Source organism: Nyctereutes procyonoides, unplaced genomic scaffold (assembly GCF_905146905.1).
Source record: "Nyctereutes procyonoides isolate TBG_1078 unplaced genomic scaffold, NYPRO_anot_genome, whole genome shotgun sequence".
NCBI classification, from domain to species: domain Eukaryota; kingdom Metazoa; phylum Chordata; class Mammalia; order Carnivora; family Canidae; genus Nyctereutes; species Nyctereutes procyonoides.
The window spans coordinates 15,022,084-15,044,703 of record NW_026575128.1 but is presented as its reverse complement, the minus strand read 5'-3'; the positions used below and the strand labels follow the sequence as shown (position 1 = coordinate 15,044,703).

The 22,620-nt window shown below is 40.0% G+C and overlaps 1 protein-coding gene across 1 annotated transcript in view; it reads right to left on the bottom strand.

Annotated features, from left to right (window-relative positions):
- TESK2 (testis associated actin remodelling kinase 2) overlaps positions 1–22,620 on the bottom strand; it is a 135,051-nt gene that overhangs the window by 31,979 nt on the left and 80,452 nt on the right. Inside the window, exon 4 of the mRNA XM_055341690.1 lies at positions 7,304–7,352. Within this exon, the coding sequence (XP_055197665.1) occupies positions 7,304–7,352 (49 nt within the window). The remainder of the gene's footprint in view (positions 1–7,303; positions 7,353–22,620) is intronic.

Sequence of the window (22,620 nt, the reverse complement as noted above, 5' to 3'; positions counted from 1 at the left end):
TCACATTATCAAAGTATGCCTAATGGATTATTTGAGTAATCATATATCAAACTAAAGCAAAGAAAGATTAGAGATAGGAAAACCAGCCAAAGCCTTTGTAGGAATCAAGGCATGGAATAACATGCAGAGAAAGAAGAGTAAGAAAGATATCACAAAGAAAATAATAGGATTGGGAAATGATTAAATTCAAGAAATGAGAAAATATAAAAACCAATTCTGTAGTTTTTATTTGGAGGAATAAGTATTCTAACAATAAAAAATGGTAAGATTGAGGGACACCTGTGTGGCTCAGCGGTTAGGCATCTGCCTTCAGCTCAGGTCGTGATCCTGGAGTCCCGGGATCAAGTCCCACATGGGGCTTCCTGCATGGAGCCTGCTTCTCTTCCCTCTGCCTATGTCTCTGTCTGTCTGTCTCTCCCCCCCGCCCGCCGTGTCTCTCATGAATAAATAAAATCTTAAAAAAAAAAAAAGAAATGGTAAGATTAAAAAGAGTGATCTAACTGAGCTATGTTATATTTGAAATATTAGTAAAGGGATGCCTGGGTAGCTCAGCAGTTGAGCATTTGCCTTTGGCTCAGGGCATGATCCTGTAGTCCCAGTATCGAGCCCCACATTGAGCTCCCTGCACGGAGTCTACTTCTTCCTCTGCCTGTGTCTCTGCCTCTGTGTCTCTCATGAATAAATAAATAAAATCTTTTTTTAAATGAAATATTAGGGACACCTGGGTGGCTCAGTGGTTGAGCATCTGCCTGTGGCTCAGGGCATGATCCTGGAGTCCCAGAATCGAGTCCCACATTGGACTTCCTGTCTATCTGTCTCTGCCTCTCTCTGTGTGTCTCTCATGAATAAATACATAAATAAAATCTTTAAAAAATAATAAAATTAATTAAAAATAAAATATTAGTAAAATAATTGAGTGGAAAACGAGATGACAGAAAAAATGAATATGAACTATAATAACTATAAATATATATGGAGATCTAAGAGTTAATTAACAGTATGGAGTAATGGCTGGATTTTTTAAGATTTTATTTATTGATTCATGAGAGACACAGAGAGAAAAAGAGAGGCAGAGACACAGGCAGAGGGAGGAGCAGGGAGCCCGACGTGGGACTCAATCCCAGGTCTTCAGGATCACGCCCGGGCTGAAGGCAGCGATAAGCCGCTGAGGCACCTGAGATGCCCCATGGATATTTAAAAATAGCTTTTATTTTTTTTCATTTTTAAATAGCTTTTAAAGAAGGACATAGTAAGAAATTTCTTACTACCCCGGTCACTAAACACTGAGTTCATGAAACACATTGCAGTGGAATAAAATGGTCAGTGAGATGTAGAGTCTAATAATTCCCCTCCCTGTGAATCAGAACTGACCAAGAGAATGCAGCATAAGTGACATTCTGGAACTTCCAAAGTAGGTCATAAGAAGTCTTTCAGTTTCCACTTACGTGGCCTGTACCTCTCACTAGTCACCATATATAAAGTCTAACTATCTTGAGATCACCAAGCTGTGGGAAGCTCAGGAGAGCTCAAGCTATATGGAGATGACCTAGTGAATGAGATACCATGTAGTGTAAGACAGGGGCCAAGCCACCTTCATTCACCATAGCACCAGATATGTGAATGAAGCAGCCATCCTGGAAGTGGGTCCTCTAGCTGATACATGTGGACCAGACACCCAGCAGAGCCCTTTCAAAGTCCCGACCTACAAAAATCACAAGCAAAATAAAATGGTTGTTTTAAATCACTAAGTTTTAGGGTAGTTTGTTATACATCAATAACTAGGGGAACAGGCTTCTTTTCCATCCTGATAAGCCCAGAGCCTAGCAGAATCACTCAAAGTGGTATGTGTAAATGGAATTTCTTTCTTCCCTTGCAGGTGTTAATTCACATCTTGTCATTTCTCCTACATTCACCACTCCTTTAGAAGTCTTGAGTCAATAGGAGCAATCATTCATTGTTGCTACATCTAGAGTGTCCTCTTAACTAGCATGTGGTAGAAATAGCTTCCTCAAAGTCATCCCATGCTTGAAAGATAGGTATGGCTATGCTGCAAAAGTTAACCCAAGGCAGGCACCAGACAATACCACATCTGGCTGGGTACATAAGGCCACGAATACTCTGTACTGGACCACACAGAACAAAAAAAAAAAAAAAAAAAAAAAAAAAAAAAGCAGGCACAACTAATAGCAATATCACAGGACACCAAGAAACTGGAATCAGGGTCTGGCTGCACACTTTTATAAATAATGCATGAGTTTGGTCACTGAACCGACAGAGTTTCCTTTCATTATAAACTCTCTGATTATATAAGGCTTCTTATAAGTCTGACAAAAAACAACTCAGAAACAATGCATGTGAACCCACATAGACAAAGAATTTCCAAAGTATTCTTTAAAAAAGAAAGAAGGTGTATAGTAGGGGTAGAAATGGTGAGAAGAGGATGAGGGCTATGTGAATAAAAAGTTCTTTTCAGCCACCTGCAGGACTGATCCACTCCCTCATGAGCTAAGAGCTCCAAAAGTGTCTTTTAGTACCAAGTATCTGGCTGATTGAAGTGACTTTGCTATAAAGAGAATGAATACCGTCACAGGCCAAGTAATTGCTGTGTCTGTAGCTGAGTGGTTCTTACTGGAACGGTAAGAAAAGCATAGTTTCTGCATGGTAGAAAAGGCAAGAGAGACTCCAAAACCTCTGCCAAGTAATTATTTTGCTGACTCTTTTGAGCACAGAATATTGTCACTTAAGATTCCTACCTGAACTTACACCCCACTCATTCCCCAAACGTCCAATCTTCTAGGCACCAAAAGGTTCTGCACAAAGAGGTTCCCTGAACTATTTGATTATATGAGGATATTTCCCTCTTTGTGCCTTTCTTAACAAGCTTAAAAAGAAGACATTAGGAGATGATGCATAATCTGTGTCAAAGTATCTCTCTCTCTGTCTACTATCTTTGGCAATGTCCCACACTTCCATCTTGGATATGGAAGAAAAAATGTATATAGCATGTAAATTGGTGGCAGCTACTTTTTGAGTAGAATGACAACCACCATAGGATGAAGCTGACAACGTAAAGACAGAGAAAAGAGATAGAAAGACATAGGGTCTCTAAATAACATCTATTTAGCTGCTGATAAATTGCAACCAAACACATTTTAATCTATCCAATAACCAGAAAATATCTCTTCCAAGTAAACCAAAATATAAAAATAGAGTCCAATTCTACAAATACTACACATGCTATACATTCAAGAACCTGTGGGGGAATATACATAAGCCCTTAGCACTATGGGAAATATATAAGGGAATTAAGGACAGTATGTTAAAATAGAAAGGGTTTGGCTTTGAAGTCAAAGGAATCTGGACCCAAATTCTACTTTGGAAACTCAATTTCTCTAAGCCTACTTTTCTCACCTATAAAATGGAGAAAATATGATTACAGAATTGTGAGAATTATAGCTAATATATAAAGCACCAAGCATGGCACTTAGCCCCCAGTAGTGTTTAATAACTAACTGATAGCTGCTATGATTTTTGTAATGGGAAAAACTCTTTGCCCTCAAGTAGGGTAGAAAAGACAAATTATGATCTGGTAATTGAGATATTTATAGGATAGGAGAGATTGCAACAGTGGTTCCAATTCTTTACCCTTTATGCAATTCATGCCCTTTGACACAGAACTTTGCAGTATGTTCCCAATGTGAACTCAGGTGTGACTTGTTTTGTCCAATGGGAATGTTGGCCAAGCAAACTTGAATATAAGAAGAATCATGAAAAGCACTTGTGCAAATGGCTGGCATACTCTTGCTGTTCTGGTATCATCACAACCAGGCTGGTCTGCTGGTCCCAAAGGAAGGATGGAAGCAACTGAAAGCAGTCCCAGCAAAGCCCAAACTAGATCAGACTACCAGTTGACCTGCCAGATACATGAATGAGCCCAAGTGAGACTAGCAGAACTGTCCAATAATAATGTGAGCATCACTCCTTATTTCTCTTAAAATAATTTGTCAATAATGACAGTAAACAAACAGCTCTTGTTAGTGCCTATAAAGTATTGATATTATTAGGAAGAATATGTCTCCTTTACAGTAGTGATCTGGACTTTCCTAGGCTTGAACCATTTCTGTGTGCCTTCTTTAAAAGCAGACATTGGGGTGCCTAGATGGCCCAGTCAGTAAAGCATCTGCCTTTAGCTCAGGTCGGGCTCCCTGCTCAGTGGAGAAGACTCCTTCTCCCTCTGCCCTCCCCCTGCTTGTGCTCTATCTCTCTCAAATAAACAAAATCTTTTAAAAAAAGAATAAAATTGTAGACATTAATTGAACTTGGAACAGTTATACAGTTAGGTACTACTAACTACTATAGATAGTTTCATCTCTAGTTAAGTATAGATTTCTGAGTTTTATTTTTTTTAAGATTTTACTTATTTATTCATGAGAGAGAGAGAGAGAGAGAGAGAGAGGCAGAGACACAGAGGGAGAAACAGTCTCCATGCACGGGGAGCCTGACGTGGGATTCGATCCCGGGTCTCCAGGATCGCACCCTGGGCCAAAGGCAGGCGCCAAACCGCTGCGCCACCCAGGGATCCCTACACCCCACTTCCGAATTTGCAACATGATCACGGATTTTATCTTTTTTATTTTTTAAAAGATTTTATTTATTTATTCGAGAGAGAGAGAGAGAGAGAGAGAGAGAGAGGCAGAGACACAGGCAGAGGGAGAAGCAGGCTCCATGCAGGGAGCCTGATGTGGGACTTGATCCCGGGTCTCCAGGATCAGGCATTGGGTGGAAGGTGGCACTAAACCGCTGAGCCACCCGGGCTGCCCTGATCACAGATTTTAATTTTTTTTTATTTATTTATGATAGTCACAGAGAGAGAAAGAGAGAGAGGCAGAGACATAGGCAGATGGAGAAGCAGGCTCCATGCACCAGGAGCCCGATGTGGGATTCGATCCTGGGTCTCCAGGATCGCGCCCTGGGCCAAAGGCAGGCGCCAAACCGCTGCGCCACCCAGGGATCCCTGATCACAGATTTTAAAGCATGTTCTTCTTTGTCAGCAAAACCAACATACAAGCCCTTCCAGTAAACTCACATTACAGAGAACAATGATATAAACAGGAAGTACAACAAATACTTTAACGATTTTTAGTGGCAGAGCTCTGGCAGATAGAAGGCTTGAGAGGAGAGAGTTTTCTCTCTTTTTTGTTTTTTTTTTTTTTTTTAAAGATTTGATTTATTTATTCATGAGAGACAAACAGAGAGGCAGAGACACAGGCAGAGGGGGAAGCAGGCTCCCTGTGGGGACCCTGATGCAGGACTCAACCCCAGGACCCTGGCCTCACGACCTGACAAAGGCAGATGCTCAACCACTGAGCCACCCAGGTGCCCCGAGAGTTTTGTCTTTGAAAAATTTATATACTCACTTCTGAGAAAAGAAATACACAGAATATGTTTTTTGATCTGGAATCCTGGTAATGGGTGTGTTCATTTGTAAAAATTTAGCGAGCCGTACATATATCATATGTGTGCTTTTTCTGTTATGTCATACTTCAATAAAAAGTTTTAAAAAATTTTAATAACATTAACAGCAGTACCTGAACAGCAGTATTAAGTACCAAATGAAAAAGATTGAGAATTCAAGGAGTTCAGAAGGACCAGTCAATGTTAATAATAAAGCTGTATGGGATGCCTGGATGGCTCAGCGGTTAAGCATCTGCTTTCAGCTCAGAGCATGATCCTGGGGTCCAGGATCAAGTTCCGCATCAGGCTCCTTGCGGAGAGCCTGTCTCTCCCTCTGCCTATGTCTCTGCCGTTCTCTCTGTGTTGCTCGTGAATGAATAAAATCTTTTTTTTTTTTAAAGCTGTAATAGTTAAAATGTATTAACCAGTTACTATATGCCAGGCACTGTGCTAAATAAGCATTTTACATTTCCTCTTCACAAAATCCCTGAGAGGTCATCATTTTATCAGCAAGATCTGCCACAGTTACTTACTCCCTCCTCCTTGAAACTCCCCTTTCCATTCTAGGCCAAAATACTCTCGTTTTCTTCCTAACTTACTAGCTATACCCTCTCAAAATGCCCTTCTCAGATTTTTAAAATTGAAATACTCTAGGGCTCAGACACTGGTCTTCTCTATCTAGACTCCCTGGGGCAGATATTTTATTATTATTCCCATTTTACAGATGACAATACTGAGACAGAAATTCAAACCTTGACAATCAAGACATCAAGGCCCATGCTCTTTACCACCTCATTATTCTGTCTTCCTTGGCCTTCCATATAAGATAGGATGCCTTCCTTCATCAGATATTAAGGACTAATACCAGGCACCAAGCCAGAGGAAACCAATACTAACAAATTCTGTTAAACAATTTTCCTTCCAGGGCACCTGGGTGGCTCAGTGGTTGTCCCGGGGTCCTGGGATCAAGTTCTGCTTCTGCATCAGGCTTCCCGAGGAAGCCTGCTTCTCCCTCTGCCTATGTGTCTGCCTCTCTCTCTCTCTGCATGTTTCCTGAATAAAAAAAACCAAAATCTTCGTTTAAAAAAATTTACCTTCCCAAGTTTCTTCACTTTGTATTTTGGTACTTACTTCCCAAGGAGGATTATGAATACATCCTAGAACATAGATTCTCAAATCTAGATGCTCACCTGAATAATTTGAGGAGCTTTTAAGAATATATATGGGTCTTATGAAGACCTACTAAACCTAGAAGATTCCAGGAACCTGTGTTTCTAAGAAGTATCCAAGCAAATTCTGAAGCTAATAGCTCAGTACCCGAATTTAGGAAGCCTTTGTTCTAGAGAGGATTCTCTGATCCTCAGAGGCTAAATAGTGACTCTCGCATATTAACTGCCTAGAAGAGGCTGAAAATGAAATGAGATTGGAAAGGTAAACTGATTCCAAGGAGTAATAAGACCAATCAGGACAATAGAACAGTGAGTGGAATTCTAGATCAGGACAGCAAACGTGTATGGGTAGTCTGGGAATTTGTTGCCATGAGTCTGCAGCCAAGTGACGCCATCCCTTAGGTTAGGAAGGGGTCATTCAGGCAGCAAGAGTCAATATAATATTTGGACACTCATAATCTCAGAGTACTCACGAAGTATTATAAGGGACTCCAAGAGTATTTAGAGATAATGACCATTGTCCCCAGATAAGAGAAGAAAGTATTGTTAACACTGCCATTTTTGCATAAATGTAAATGCATACACATTTTGCTAACATACACAAGTAACAATTACTATGGAACCAAAAATGCTGACACTAAGGCAAAGAAGCCACTTCAATATGCTTACTTCAATCTTACCTCTGTGAGTGCATGCAACTGTCCTTGATGTACACACACACCCATGAACCTATGAAATAAAACACATTTTTTAAACAAATGAAAAGAACATAATTGACATATTGAGAAACTAGTTTAGTTACTCGTGCATTAAAAACCAATCCAATACCTGTGAAGTCTCCCGCGTTCCTGTACAACCCTGTGGCCTAACTTTGATAACCAGGCTGGTAAATTTCTAAGTTTACATGAGACATCTGGTTGTAGCAAGATCTAGTGGTAAAAAGCAACTGTGGGGGCAGCCTGGGTGGCTCAGTGGCTTAGCGCCACCTTCAGCCCAGGGCGTGATCCTGGACCCAGGATCGAGTCCTGCATCAGGCTCCTTGCATGGAGCCTGCTTCTCTCTGCCTGTGTCCCTGTCTCTCTCTCTCTGTGTCTCTCATGAATAAATAAAATCTTAAAAAAAAAAAAAAAAAAAAGCAACTGTGGAGGAGAGAAAGGAGTAAGCCTTAAAAATAGCATGGTATGGGACGCCTGGGTGGGTCAGCAGTTGGGCGTCTGCCTTCGGCTCAGGGTGTGGTCCCAGGATCTGGAATCGAGTCCCGCTTCAGGCTCCTGGCAGGGAGCCTACTTCTCCCTCTGCCTGTGTCTCTGCCTCTCTCTGTGTGTCTCTCATAAGTAAATAAATAAAATTTTTTAAAAAATAGCATGGTATATGGGAAAAGGAACCAAAGCACCAAACTGGAAGTGGAAACTTGATGCTGGTTTCAGCTTCACTACTGACTACATGCTCATAAAAAAGAGAGAGAGAGAGAGAGAGAGAGAGAGAGAGAGCGAGCCCAATGGAAAAATAAGCTTATTTGAACTAACCTTATTTGAAGTTCAGTTTCTTCATCTAGAAAGTAAGTAGGTTGGACCACCCAAGCTGAAGGTGTGTAATTTACAAACTACCAACTACAGGAGCAGGTGGGGGAAGCACACATTTGCTGGAAGATAAAGGGCTAACTTCTTAACATTAAAAGAACTCTTCCAAATATGTAAAAAAAAAAAAAAGAGAGAGAGAGAGAGAGAGAGAGAGCCCAATGGAAAAATAAGCAGGGGGTTCCTGGGTGGCTCAGTCAGTTAAGTATCTCTTTCAGCTCAGGTCATGATACCAGGGAATCTGCTTCTCCCTCTCCATCTGCCCCTCACCCCTACTCATGCTTGCTCTCTCAAATAAATAAAATCTTAAAAAAAAAGAAAAAAGTATATAATTCACAGAAAAATAAGTAAAATGTCTAACAAAAATATCAAAATATGCTCTAATTCACTCGTAACTAAGGAAATACACATTAAAACAAGAAGATATTTCTTTTTAAATCTATCAAATGAACAAAATTTATGATCAATCATGCTCAGTGTTGTCCAGAAGGTGAGAAAACGAACAGGAAACACTGTTAAGTTCTTGGCACAACTTTTTCAAAGGGTAATTGATTATATCTAGCAAAAATTTTAAGTGCTCCAACAATTCCACTTCTCAGAATGTATGTTACAAATATACTCAATTTGGTTACATATAAAAGGACATCTACTTCATCACTGTATATCTAAATATCCACCAATAAAAGACTAGTTAAATATTTATGGTATACTCATAGACTAGAATACTATATAGCCATTAAAAAAGAACAGAGTAAGGGATCCCTGGGTAGCTCAGCAGTTTAGCACTTGCGTTTGGCCCAGGGTGTGATCCTGGAGTCCCGGGATGGAGTCCCACGTCGGGCTCCTTGCATGGAGCCTGCTTCTCCCTTTGCCTATGTCTCTGCCTCTCTCTCATTCTCTCTCTCTCTCTCTCTCTCATGAATAAATAAATCTTTTTTTTTTTAAAGAACAGAGTAGATCTTCTTTATGCACTGATATGGGAAGATATCCAAATTACACTGTTAAACAGTGAGCTACAAATCCCATTTGTATAAAAAAAAGTTTGTATATTAACAGAAAATGTCTAGAAGCACTAATAATAGTAATATATCATTTATATGTGGAATCTACAAAACAAAGCAAAACAAAAACAGACTCATAAATACAGAAAACAAATTGGTGGTTGCTTGGGAGGGGGGGTTGGCAGAGATGGGAGAAACAGGTGAAGGGGATTAAGAGGTACAAATTTCCAGTTATAAATAAATCATAGGGATGTAAAGTACAACACAGAAAATATAGTCAATAATATTGTAATAATTTTGCATGGTGCCAAATGATGACTAACTTACGATAAGCACTTCGTAATATATATAAATGTTGAATTGCTATGTTGTACACCTCAAACTGATATAATTTTGTAATATCAACTATACTTCAATTTAATAAGAGAAGAAAGAAGAGGGGAAGTCAGTTGAGAAGTATCTGGGGTGAAGACCAGGTAAACACAGAGGCAGAGATAGGAGTTATGCTGCCATAAACCAAAGAATGTCTGGAGTCACCAAAAGCCAGAATTAACAAGAGAGGATTCTCCCCTACAGCCTCCAGAGGAAGCGTTGCCTAACAATACTTTGATTTCAGACTTCAGAACCATGAGAGAATAAATTTAGATTGTTTAAAGCCACAAATTTATGGTGTTTCGTTAGGCAGTCCCAGGAAATGAATACAATGCATGACTGATTTTCTACAAAGGTAGGTACAAAGGCAATTCAGTAGAGCAAAAATCTCTGTGATCTTCTATTAAGCAAAGGTTTCTTAGACATGATACCAAAGCATAATCTATAAAATTAAAAACTGATTAATTGGATTCTTAAAATCAAAATCTCTTAAGACACATTAAGAGAATGAAAAGACAAGTCATAGATTGCAGTGCATATATCTAAGAAAGAATTCGTGTTTAGATTTTTTTTTAAGATTTATTTATCTCAGAGGAAGGATGGGCAGAGGGAGAAGGGGAGAGAGAGAATCTCAAGCAGACTCTCCACGGAGTGCTTGATCCCACAATCTGGAGATCACGACCCAAGCCGAAATCAAGTCTGCTTAACTGACTGAACCACCAAAATGTTTAGATTTTTTTATTTAAACATTTGTTTAAAATTTAAACAAAAAATCTTTAGATTTTTTTTTTTACTCTTTCAAAATACAGTGATAAACAACTCGATTTAAAAAACAGAAATGCAGGGATCCCTGTGTGGCTCAGCAGTTTAGTGCCTGCCTTTGGCCCAGGGCATTATCCTGGAGTCCCGGGATCGAGTCCCACATCGGGCTCCCTGCATGGAGCCTGCTTCTCCCTCTACCTGTGTCTCTGCCTCTCTCTCTCTCTCTGTGTCTCTCATGAGTAAATAAATAAAATCTTAAAATAAAAAAAAAATAAACAGAAACACCTGGGTGGCTCCGTGGTTAAGATCTGCCTTTGGCTTAGGGCATGTCCTGGAGTCTCAGGATCGAGTCCCACATCAGGCTCCCTGCATAGCACCTGCTTCTCCGTCTGCCTGTGTCTCTGCCTCTCTCTCTGTGTGTCTCATGAGTAAATAAATAAAATCTTTAAACAAAAATAAATAAATAAATAATTTTTTAAAAACACAAGACATACTATACACCTAATAGAATATCTAAAATTAAAGACTTTCAGTACCAAATGCTGGTAAAAATAAAGAGCAGCTGGAATAGTCATGCATTACGGGGGGGAATATGAAATGGCACATCACTTTGGAAGACACTGAGATAGTTTCTTAAATAAACATGTACCTTGATCCAGCTAGTCTATTCCTAGGTATTTAACCCAAAAGAGGTGAAAGTATATGTCAACACAAAACTTGTACACAAATACTCATCAGCAGTTGAAGGAATAAAACAAATTATGATATCCATACAATAAACTACTACTCAGCTATAAAAGGGAATGAACCGGGATCCCTGGGTGGTGCAGCGGTTTGGCGCCTGCCTTTGGCCCAGGGCGCGATCCTGGAGACCTGGGATCAAATCCCACGTCGGGCTCCCGGTGCATGGAGTCTGCTTCTCCCTCTGCCTGTGTCTCTGCCTCTCTCTCTCTAACTATCATAAATAAATAAATTTTTTTTTAAAAAAAGGGAATGAACCAGTGATATATGCAACAGCGGATAAATCTCAAAATAATTATGTTGAGTGAAAAATCTGGACCCCAAAAAAGTACCTACTGTATCATTCCATAAAAATCTATAAAGTAAAATGAATCCACAGTGATAAAAAGTAGACTGATAGTTGCCTGAGAGAGGGGAGTTTCTGGGGGTACAGAGGGGAGGGAGGAAATTTTGAGGACAGATGGATATGTTCACTACCTCATGGCAATGATTTCATGGGTATATATACACATGTCAAAATGTTTTAAATATGTGTAGTTTATTGTATGTCGATTAAATCTCAAGAAAGCTATAAAACAAAAAAGAAGAAAAAAACAGCAAGTGGTACTGATGGGGTAAGGAAGGGGTAATTTTTATTTTTTAGTGTACACACTTATATTTGAAGTTTTTCTTTCAACCAATAGGTTATATTTATACAAAAAAAATTTTTAAATAAAAACCATAAATAAATGATGATGATCAAAAGTGGAAGAAGATAAATGTCACAAAGCCAGTGACAATTGGGTTTGGGTTGCCAAGAAGGAAGTCTCATTAACAATTCCCTCAAGAAGTACCTAGGTGGCTCAGTTGGTTAAGTGTCTGACTCTTGATTTCAGTTCAGATCATGGTCTCAGGGCTGTGAGAGGGAGCCCAGGGTCAGACTCCATGCTCAGTGGGGACTCTGCTTGAGATTCTCTCCCTCCCTCCACCCCTCTTCCCACTCATGTAAGCTCTCCTCTCTCTCTATCTCTCAAATAAATAAATAAATCTTAAAAAAAAAAAAAAAGAAAACACCAATGCCCTCAAGTTTCAAGTAAGCTCTAGTTTAGAAGGGCAAAGAAAGGGGGAGACTTGACTATAAGTGGGAGTAAGGCAAAGCAGTGACAAGGCTGGAAAAACTATTAAGTTCCATGTAGGCAGAGTATAGGTCATAGTCTTCCTTGTGCTCACAGCACCCAATAGTATGTGCATACAGCAAACAGTATGCACATGCAGTAAACGATTGTTGAGTGAAAAGGAACTGAAGGAGAACACCTGGTTGGCTGTCATATCACAGTAGAGTTTTAAAGACATGCCACTTCAAACAAAATTACAAATGTAGAAATTTCAGAGTTTCTCCAAGAGGTAGTTTCTGGACTACTAGTTTTCTCTAAGTACATCCAGAGGTTTGGTGGGAACTTGAGAAAGGAAAGCACCCAAGGAAAGATCTAGGCAGTACTGAAAATAGGATGTAGGTGCCAAAGACTAGTCGAAACTTACCTGTGGCTTGGGAATAAATGGGAAGCAAATTGGTAAAAGAGTTAAAAGCCTCTGAAGTTAGAGGCTATGGGTTCAAATCGCACTTCCACTTTACTAGGCAAGGATTAGTTTTCCTCTCTGTAAAATAGGATAACATTGTCCACAACATAAGGTTGTTGGAAAATAATAAATGAAATAATAAATATAAAGTTCATACATGTGACAGGTATACAGCAAGAGTCAAAAAAAAAAAGTAATTATCATAATTATAACCTAAATGTGGACTAGTTAAGAATCTAATTTGGTAGCAAGGTGCCTGAGCAGAAAAGCTTGTTTCTTTTCTTTTTTTTTTTTTTTTGAAGACTTTATTTTTATTTTTTTTAATTTTTTTTAAATTTTTTATTTATTTATGATAGTCACAGAGAGAGAGGCAGAGACACAGGCAGAGGGAGAAGCAGGCTCCATGCACCAGAAGCCCGACGTGGGATTCGATCCCGGGTCTCCAGGATCGTGCCCTGAGCCAAGGGCAGGCGCCAAACCGCCGCGCCACCCAGGGATCCCGAAGACTTTATTTTTAAATAATTTCTACACCTATATGGGGCTTGAACTCATGACCCCATGATCAAGTCGCATGCTCCACCAACTGAGCCAACCAGGCACCCTGAAAAGTTTGTTTCTATGTGTCCAGTCTCCTCTTCATTCCACTCCCTGCCTTGGAAAAGTGGGACATTTAACTTCATTCATCTGTCAATTTACTATGAAAATCACTACCTAATATGGAAGAGGGGGAGGGGGAGGAATGTGGGGCAGGTAAAAGTCTAACAAATAATGAACATAAGTAACACAGGGCGCTGAAAGACTGAATCTGGAACACTGTTTCTGGCTAGCATGGCACTGTCTCTATAACCCATGGAGAAACAGCATCTGAAAGTGTCAGTTAACGTCAGAAACTCGGGTAAAAAAGAAGAAGCTGGGGACACCTGGGTGCTCAGTCTGTTAAATGTCTGCCTTTGGCTCAGGTCATGATCCCAGAGTCCTGGGATGGAGCCTCACGTCCGGCTCCCTGCTCAGTGGAGAGCCTGCTTCTCCCTCTCCCTCTGCTCTTCCCCCACTTATATGCTCTGTCACTTAAAAAGGGGGGGGGGCAGCCCGGGGGGCTCAGCAGTTTAGTGCCCCCTCAGCCCAGGGTGTGATCCTGGAGACCTGGGATCTAGTCCCTCATTGGGCTCCCCTGCATGGAGCCTGCTTCTCCCAGTGCCTGTGTCTCTGTCTCTGTCTCTCTCTCTCTCTGTGTGTGTGTGTCTTTCGGGAAGGGGAAGGGGAAGGGAAGATTATTAAATAAAGAATAAATAAATCTGAAGAGGGGAGGGGAGGGGAGGGGAGGGGAGGCGAGGGGAGGGGAGAGGAGAGGAAAGAAAGCAAGCTATACTAGAGTAGAGAAAATCTGGACAAGATGAATGAGAAAACAGTTAATCTGAGGGAGTTGTAGTTGTACAGGTATCTTTAAAATGGGTCACTCTTGGAGCACCTGGGTGGCTCAATTGGTTAAGTATCTGCCTTCAGCTCAGGCCAATGATCTTGCGGTCCTGGAATGGAGCCCCGTATCAAGCTACCTGCTCAGTGAGGAGTCTGCTTCTCCCTCTCCCTCTGCTTGTATCAAATAAATAAATAAAATCTTAAAAAAATTAAATGAAATATCTTCTCTAAATATCTGTACAACTCCTTGGTTGTTGGCATTATGAGAATCAGAATGCCATTCATTTATTAAGCAATTATTAATTTATTTTTTATTTTTAAATTTAAGTTAATTAACATATAGTGTAGTACTGGTTTCAGAAGTACAATTTAGTGATTCATTACTTACATATAACATCTAGTGTTCATCCCAACAAGTGCCCTCCTAATAATGCCCATCACCCATTTAAGCCTACCCCCCAACCCACTGCCCCTCCCAATCCTCAGTTTCTCTATAGTTAACAGTCTCTATGGTTTGCTTCCCTCTCTGTTTTTTTTTAGATTTTATTTATTTACTTATTCATAAGAGACACAGAAGGAGAGAGGCAGAGATATAGGCAGAGGGAGAAGCAGACTCCATGCAGGAAGCCCAATGCGGGACTCGATCCTGGGACTCCAGGACTATGCTCTGAGCCAAAGGCAGGCATTCAACCACTGAGCAACCCAGGTGTCCCTCCTTCTCTGTTTTTATCTTATTGTATTTTTCCTTCCCTTTTTTTTTTAAAGTATTCTCTTTTTTTAAATTTTTATTTATTTATGATAGTCACACAACAGAGAGAGAGAGAGAGAGAGGCAGAGACACAGGCAGAGGGAGAAGCAGGCTCCATGTACCGGGAGCCCGACGTGGAATTCGATTCCAGGTCTCCAGGATCGCGCCCTGGGCCAAAGGCAGGCGCTAAATCGCTGCGCCACCCAGGGATCCCTATTTTTCCTTCCCTTATGTTCATCTGTTTTGTTTCTTATATTCCACATATGAGTGAAATCATATGATATGTGCCTTTCTCTGGCTGACTTATTTTGCTTAGCGTAACATACTCTAGTTTCATCCACATTGTTGCAAGTAAACAATTATTTATTGTGTGCAAGGCTTTAGGGACAGGACAGTGAATAAAACAAAGTCCCTGCTCTCACAGAACTTTCATTCTAGGTTCATTCTGTTAGAAGGTAATTGTAATAAAAGTTAAGTGGAAAAAAAAAAGTTAAGTGGGTATTTTGCAGAATGTGGCTAAACTGCATGCATAAATAGCTGTTTCTAGTGAGCCTCTTATAGAAAGGATGCTTCTCTTGAGACTAAATAGTAGATCTACCTAAGAAAAATTCTATTCCCGTTATCCCACCAAAGCAAAAAAAAAAAAATAAAGCAAAATATGATAAGCTACATTTCTTTCTTTATTATGGCTTTCCAAACTAGAACAGGCCCTACCAAGGGTGGACTAACTATGGCCCACTATTCTTTTTATTTTTTATTTTTTATTTTTTTTTATTTTTTTTATTTATGATAGTCACAGAGAAAGAGAGAGAGAGGCAGAGACACAGGTAGAGGGAGAAGCAGGCTCCATGCACCGGGAGCCCAATGTGGGATTCGAACCCGGGTCTCCAGGATCGCGCCCTGGGCCAAAGGCAGGCGCTAAACCGCTGCACCACCCAGGGATCCCCCCACTATTCTTTTTAATAATCTTTTATTGGAACACAGTCATGTTATTGTCTATGGCAGCTTAGTTGCAAAAGAGACTATAAGACCTCCAGACGAGATGGGGCACGTTCAGGGTGGTATGGCCGTAGATGAGACTATAAGACTTTCAAAGACCAGAATATTTACTGTTTAGTCCTTTACAGAAAAAGTTTGCTGATCCTTGCACTAGAGCATAGGGGCCTATCCATTCCCATCTAGAGGAACTTAAGCAAGTTACTTAGTATTTATAAATCTCAATATCCTCAGCTTCAAAAACAGACCTGAAAATAACACCATCTTAGAAGCTTGTTAGGAGGATTAAATATGATAGTTCAGTTACAGTGTTTAGCAATGTCTAGTCCGTGTTCAAATAAAACTTAGTGACTTTCAATTTATCATTATTAATGATCCTAAATTATGCCATCCCTTACATGGCTTTTGGGTCACCTTTTAAAACACACAGTATGTCATTACCTTCTTCATAAAGCTTCAATGACTCCCTTCTACCAATAGAATAATGTTGAAATTCCTTACCACAGCATTTAAAACTTGATCTGCTCCAACTCATGGAGCATCTTTGGATCCTCATAATTTTCCATGAGCCTTATTCTTTGCCCATCTCTCCATCTCCTCTGGCTCTTTCCTAAAAATATTCTTAAATTTCCCCCATCTTAAAAAATGCTTCTCTTGCCCCTCCCTAAAATAGGATACTAATTCACTGTTTTCACTTGTTACCAAACTTTAATAGGTTTGGTTGATAGGTTACATTCACTATCTACATTTCTTTAACCTTCATTCATTCTTAAACTCATTATAATTGGCCTTCTGCCCATATAACTCTTTTGTAACTTCCTTACTATGAAGGATTCAGAGTTTTATTTATTCTTGCATTTCTAGTATCTAGTATAGTATTTGGCACATAGTAAGCAAGCTCTCAGTAAAGGTTTGTTGAATGGCATGAATGATTTTTATGACCTACAAACTCAAGTTCAAGCTCTCCTCTGAGTAGGAAGACTTTATTTCATTTTACTGAAAATCATCCTTCCAGGATCAGCTAAAATTTCATCTCCTCTATGTTTATCTGGATATCTTTAGCTAGCATTAATCCTCTCTTCTCCTCCCTCCAAGAGTACTGCTATGCACATTTCACCCTGCGTTGAAAGACTGTTCATAAGCGTAACTGAGATGGTCCAGGTCTGGAGTCAGACTGCTTGTATTTGAATCCTGGCTCTGCCCCTTCATGATAATCTCTCCGTATTTTAGTTTCTTCATACGCAAAATGGAAGTATTACTATTACCTAACCCATATGGTCATTGTGAAGATGCTATGACATAACTTGGGCTCCTGGAACTTAACAAGTATTAATATATGTTACCTATTCTTCTTCTTCTTTTAACATTTCTAACATTTTCTCCTTTTCCAGGCTGGAATATAAGAAAGGTTTTCGGGCAGCCCGGGTGGCTCTGCAATTTGGTGCCTTGGCACCGCCTTCAGCCCAGGGTGTGATCCTGGGGACCCAGGATCAAGTCCCACGTCAGGCTCCCTGGATGGAGCCTGCTTCTCCCTCTGTCTCTCTGTGTCTCTCATGAATAAATAAATAAAATTTAAAAGAAAATAAGAAAGGTTTTCAAGAATACAGATCTCGGGTCACCTGGGTGGCTCAGCAGTTGACCAACTGCCTTAGGCTCAGGGTGTGATCCTTGTCCAGGGATCAAGTCATGCATCAGGCTCCCTGCAAGAAGCCTGCTTCTCCCTTTGTCTGTGTCTCTGCCTGTGTGTGTGTGTATCTTTCATGAATAAATAAAATCTTTAAAAAAAATACAGATCTCTTCTCATTTGTTTCTATATACAGTGCCTGATACAGTGCTTTGCACATAAGATGCTAAACATAACACTTTTTTAAAAAGATTTATTTATGTATTTATGATAGACAGACAGAGAGAGAGAGAGAGAGAGAGAGGCAGAGACACAGGAGGAGGGAGAAGCAGGCTCCATGCTGGGAGCCCGATGCGGGACTCATCCCAGGACTCCAGGACCCCGGGCCAAAGGCAGGCGTCAAACCGCTGAGCCACCCAGGGATTCCCTAAACATAACACTTCTAAAAGTGTTGATGATTTTACTTTGCACTTAAAATGCTAAACAGAACACTTCTGCAAGTTTGGTGATTATGCAAAAGCAATAATCACCAAATTAACTTCACAATGTAAATTCATTTTCTAAGAAAGAACAGTTAAAGGCAGGTTAAAGCTGGAAAGCCAGGACTTATTATTTTATTTAATCAAGTATTTATATAGAAGGTACGCAATAGGATTCTCCTGGCAAAACAATGGCTGCATTTTAAAGTCATGGGTCCCTTAGAAGCTGAAGGCTTGGTTTGGGTGTGATACACCCTGGCTTCCTCCCTCGCCTCCCAGACCCACCATTCACTATGACCACATCATCCACAGAGATGTTACAGCCAGCACATTTAGGCAGGCACTGGCTTCATGTGACAATTTTCTGCCTGCCTTCCTCCCCACCCCCAACTGACATCACCACATCACAGTGGTATCGCACAACTCTACCTCTATGTGTGACTTTTCTGACTGGCCTCCTCAACCTCATTTCCTTTCTACCACCCACCACATCCAAAATAGTGTCACAGAGCTTGCAAGCTAAGACAGGCATTAGCTTTATATTGTAAGAAGAGTTTGAGCAGAGTTTATCATTCCAGTTGCTATAAAAAGAATATACTTTAAAAGGGAAATATTAAAAAATAATAAAAATTAAAATTAAAAGGGAAATATTACTATCCTTAACAGAGAAGTGATATATGCCTAGAAAAATATTTAATATCAATCGTAAGTTTTCACTGAAATTGCTAATTATATTAAAATCTAAGCTGTAAAATAAATAAATAAGTAAATAAATAAATAAAATAAAATAAATAAAAAAAAATAAAATCTAAGTTGTAGATGAAGCCTCAAATCTTTTTTGGTATGAGACCAGACCTAAAAAAAAATTACATTCTGAATGACTTTTTAAGATTTTATTTATTCATTCATGAGAGACAGAGAGAGAGAGAGAGAGGCAGAGACACAGGAGGGAGAAGCAGGCTCCATGCAGGGAGCCTGACATGGGACTCGATCCCAGGTCTCCAGCCAGGATCAGGCGGCTAAAGGCCAAAGGCAGGCACTAAACCGCTGAGCCATTCTGAATGATTCTTACTCCCCACTACCACCAACCAAAATCATGCCAGCTAGAATTACTTAGCTCAGGGAAAAAAAGCACTTTTTGTTTTGTTTTGTTTTTTAATATTTTATTTATTTATTCATGAGAGACAGAGACAGAGAGGTAGAGACATAGGCAGAAGGAAAAACAGGCTCCCCACAAGGAGCCTGATGTGGGACTTGATTCCAGACCCCAGGATCACATCCTAAGCCAAAGGCAGGATGCTCAACTGTTGAGCCACCCAGGCATCCCAACAAAGCATTTTGTTAATGCATGTGTTTGACACCAAGTGATTACTGAAATCCCACACCTTCAGGATCACACCCTGGGCTGAAGGCAGCGCTAAACCACTGGGCCACCGGGGCTGCCCCATTTCCTACCTTTAACTATGTTTTGTGAAATGAAATGAATTCTCTTGCCTGTCATATGACAGTATATAATACTTGCTGGGTAAATTTAAAACACAATTTTGACCACTCAAAAATTACTGAATGCCTACTATGTGCCAGGCACTGGTAATGATTATATGATTATGATAGCAACTGACTGACTCTTAAAGAACACTTACTATGCAGGCTTTGTTTTTATATTATATTCATTTAATCCCCATAATAATCTAATGAAGTAATACTTTTATCCTCCCAATCATATTGATAAAGAAACTTAGGCTCTGGGATCCCTGGGTGGCTCAGCAGTTTGGTGCCTGCCTTCGGCCCAGGGCATGATCCTGGAATTCCCGGATCGAATCCCACATCAGGCTCCCTGCATGGAGCCTGCTTCTCCCTCTGCCTGTGTCTCTGCCTCTCTCTCTCTCTCTCTCTCTCTCTCTCTCTGTGTGTGTGTGTGTGTCTCTCATGAATAAATAAAATCTTAAAAAAAAAAAAGAAACTTAGGCTCTGAGAAATAAAGTAACCTGCCCAAAGTCATATAGATAATAAGTGGCAGAGCCAGGCATCAAACCTAAATGGTGGGTTCTGTGCTCTTAATCACAATGTTATATTACCTCTCTATATAGTTATAAAAAGGACTAAAAAATGAAGACACAATACTTTTCATTAAGAAGATAATGAATTTCTTGAGTCAATTCAAATTTTTTGAGTCAGCTTATAGCTCCTGATCAAAGTCCAAATTCCTTAGGATGTTATTCAAGAATGTGAATGATCTGACCCACACCTCTCTTACTTTATCTCCTATTTACATCCACCTACATTCTTTATGTTTTAGTTATATAACTTGCTACTTCTAAAAATGTCCTAAATTCTCCTACTTCCATATTGTTGCTAGAATGAGTCCATCTGGAATCCACTTTTCAAAGGTCGATCTACTCTTGAAAACTCAGTGCAACATCTCCAAAGAATAACAATAACAACAATAGCACCCAACATTTATATATCAATTAGTGTGCCCGGCACTGCCATGTAGCAAGTCACTTGATTGTTAAAACAGCCCTTTGAGAATAAATTCTATCTCAGAGACATAATTTCAAATATTTCCCTAATCTTTCTCTTTTTTTTTTCCAGATTTATTTGAGAGAGAGAGAGAGAGGAGGGACAGAGAGGGAGAGCACAGAAGGAGAGTAAGAGGGAGAAGCAGACTACCTGCCCAGGAGAGAGCCTGAGGTGGGGCTCAATCCCAGGACCCTGAGATCATAACCTGAGCCAAAGGCAGACACTTAATCAACTGAACCACCTAGGTGCTCCAGAATCTTTCTAATCCAAAGTAATCTTTCTCTTCTCTATACATTTATATCACTCTATTTAAAACTCCAGGGAATCCCTGGGTGGCTCAGCGATCTGGGGCCTGCCTTTGGCCCAGGGCGCGATCCTGGAGTCCCGGGATCGAGTCCCATGTCGGGCTCCTAGCATGGAGCCTGCTTCTCCCTCCTCCTGTGTCTCTGCCTCTCTCTCTCTCTCTCCCTCTCTCTGTGTCTTCATGAATAAATGAAATCTTAAAAAAAAAACTCTATTATAACATTTATAAGGTCTGCCTTCCACATTAAGTTTTATCTATGTCTGCTTCTTCCACTAAATTAGAGGGTTCTTGAGGGCAGGGATCTTATGTGTGGAAGAGAATGGCTATTTATTCACTAAATTGCTTCCCTCTTCTTCCTTAAGTAAATGATATTTCCCAGTGTCTACAGCCATTGGTTAAGATAATAATACTGAGTTCTGGACAGTGGTATAGGGATAGAAATGATTTGTCATTTCTAGACCTGTTCCATAAAAATCTGAACCCTATCCTCCACACTTTCTTCCTTCATCTGTCAGCAGATACAGAAGATCCAGTGAAGGACTCTGAGGCCCGATCCTAGGTTTAAAAAAAAAAAAAAAAAAAAAAAAAAAAAAAAAAAACACTCCCCTTCTACCTCTACTCAGTAACATGCACTGAACTAGGACATTAATTAAAAAAATGCCTTTAAGGGATACCTGCCTGGATTGGTTGGTGGAGCATGTGACTCTTGATCTTGGAGTTATGAGTTCAAGTCCCATTTTAGGTGTAGAGATTACTTAAAAACTTGAGAGAGGGATCCCTGGATGGCGCAGCGGTTTAGCGCCTGCCTTTGGCCCAGGGCGCGATCCTGGAGACCCGGGATCGAATCCCATGTCGGGCTCCCGGTGTATGGAGCCTGCTTCTCCCTCTGCCTATGTCTCTGCCTCTCTCTCTCTCTCTCTGTGTGTGTGACTATCATAAATTAAAAAAAAAAAAAAACTTGAGAGACAGAGGGAAAGGAAGGAAGGAAGGAAGGAAGGAAGGAAGGAAGGAAGGAAGGAAGGAAGGAAGGAAGGAAGGAAGGAGAGAAACAAACAAATCAAGCTCTTAAATAAATAAGATTTTGTGTTGTTTATTACAGTAATTAGTCCTCCTGGAATAAATATATCATGTAGTTTTGTCTGTATATATACCTAAAACACTGTCTTGTTCATAGTTATCCAGCAGTCTCCAAAATGGAGAATGAGCAAGATTATCCACTGAAGTATGGGAAGAAAATTAGAATTTTTACCTATATTATTTTTATACAAAAAAGAGAAAATGAGTTTTAGTAATATTTAATATGGGTTAATAATAGCACCTGGGGATATGTTCAATTGTTTTCCTAATGGGATGGTATGATAGAAGATGTCCAAGATGTCCATGTTATAAACCCCAAAACCTGTGAATTTGTTATGTTATGCTATATGGCAAGGGAATTGATTAAAATTCCAGACAGAATTAAGCTTGCTAATCAGTTGACTTTAAAATAGGGTGATTATCCTGGATTATCAAGTACACTTGCAGTGTTATCACAGTGGTCTCCAAAGGTAGAAGAGGGGGGCCAAAAAGTTAGTATTAGAGGGATATAATGTGAAAAAGAATCAGCTCATCTCTGTGGCTTTGAGCATGGAAGGAGCTACAAGCCAAGGAATACAAGCAGCCACTAGAAATGTAAAAAAGTAAGGAAACAGATTCTTCCCTAGAGCCCCCAGAAAGAGCCCCTCTCAGTACCTTGATGTTAGCCCAGTAAGACCCACATCAGACTTCTGACCTATAGAACTGTAAGATAATGAATTTGTGTTGTCTTAAGCCACTAGGTAATTTGTTATGGCAGCCATAGAAAACTAATGATACATAATAAAAAAATGACATAATCTTATGTTATAATATTTATAGA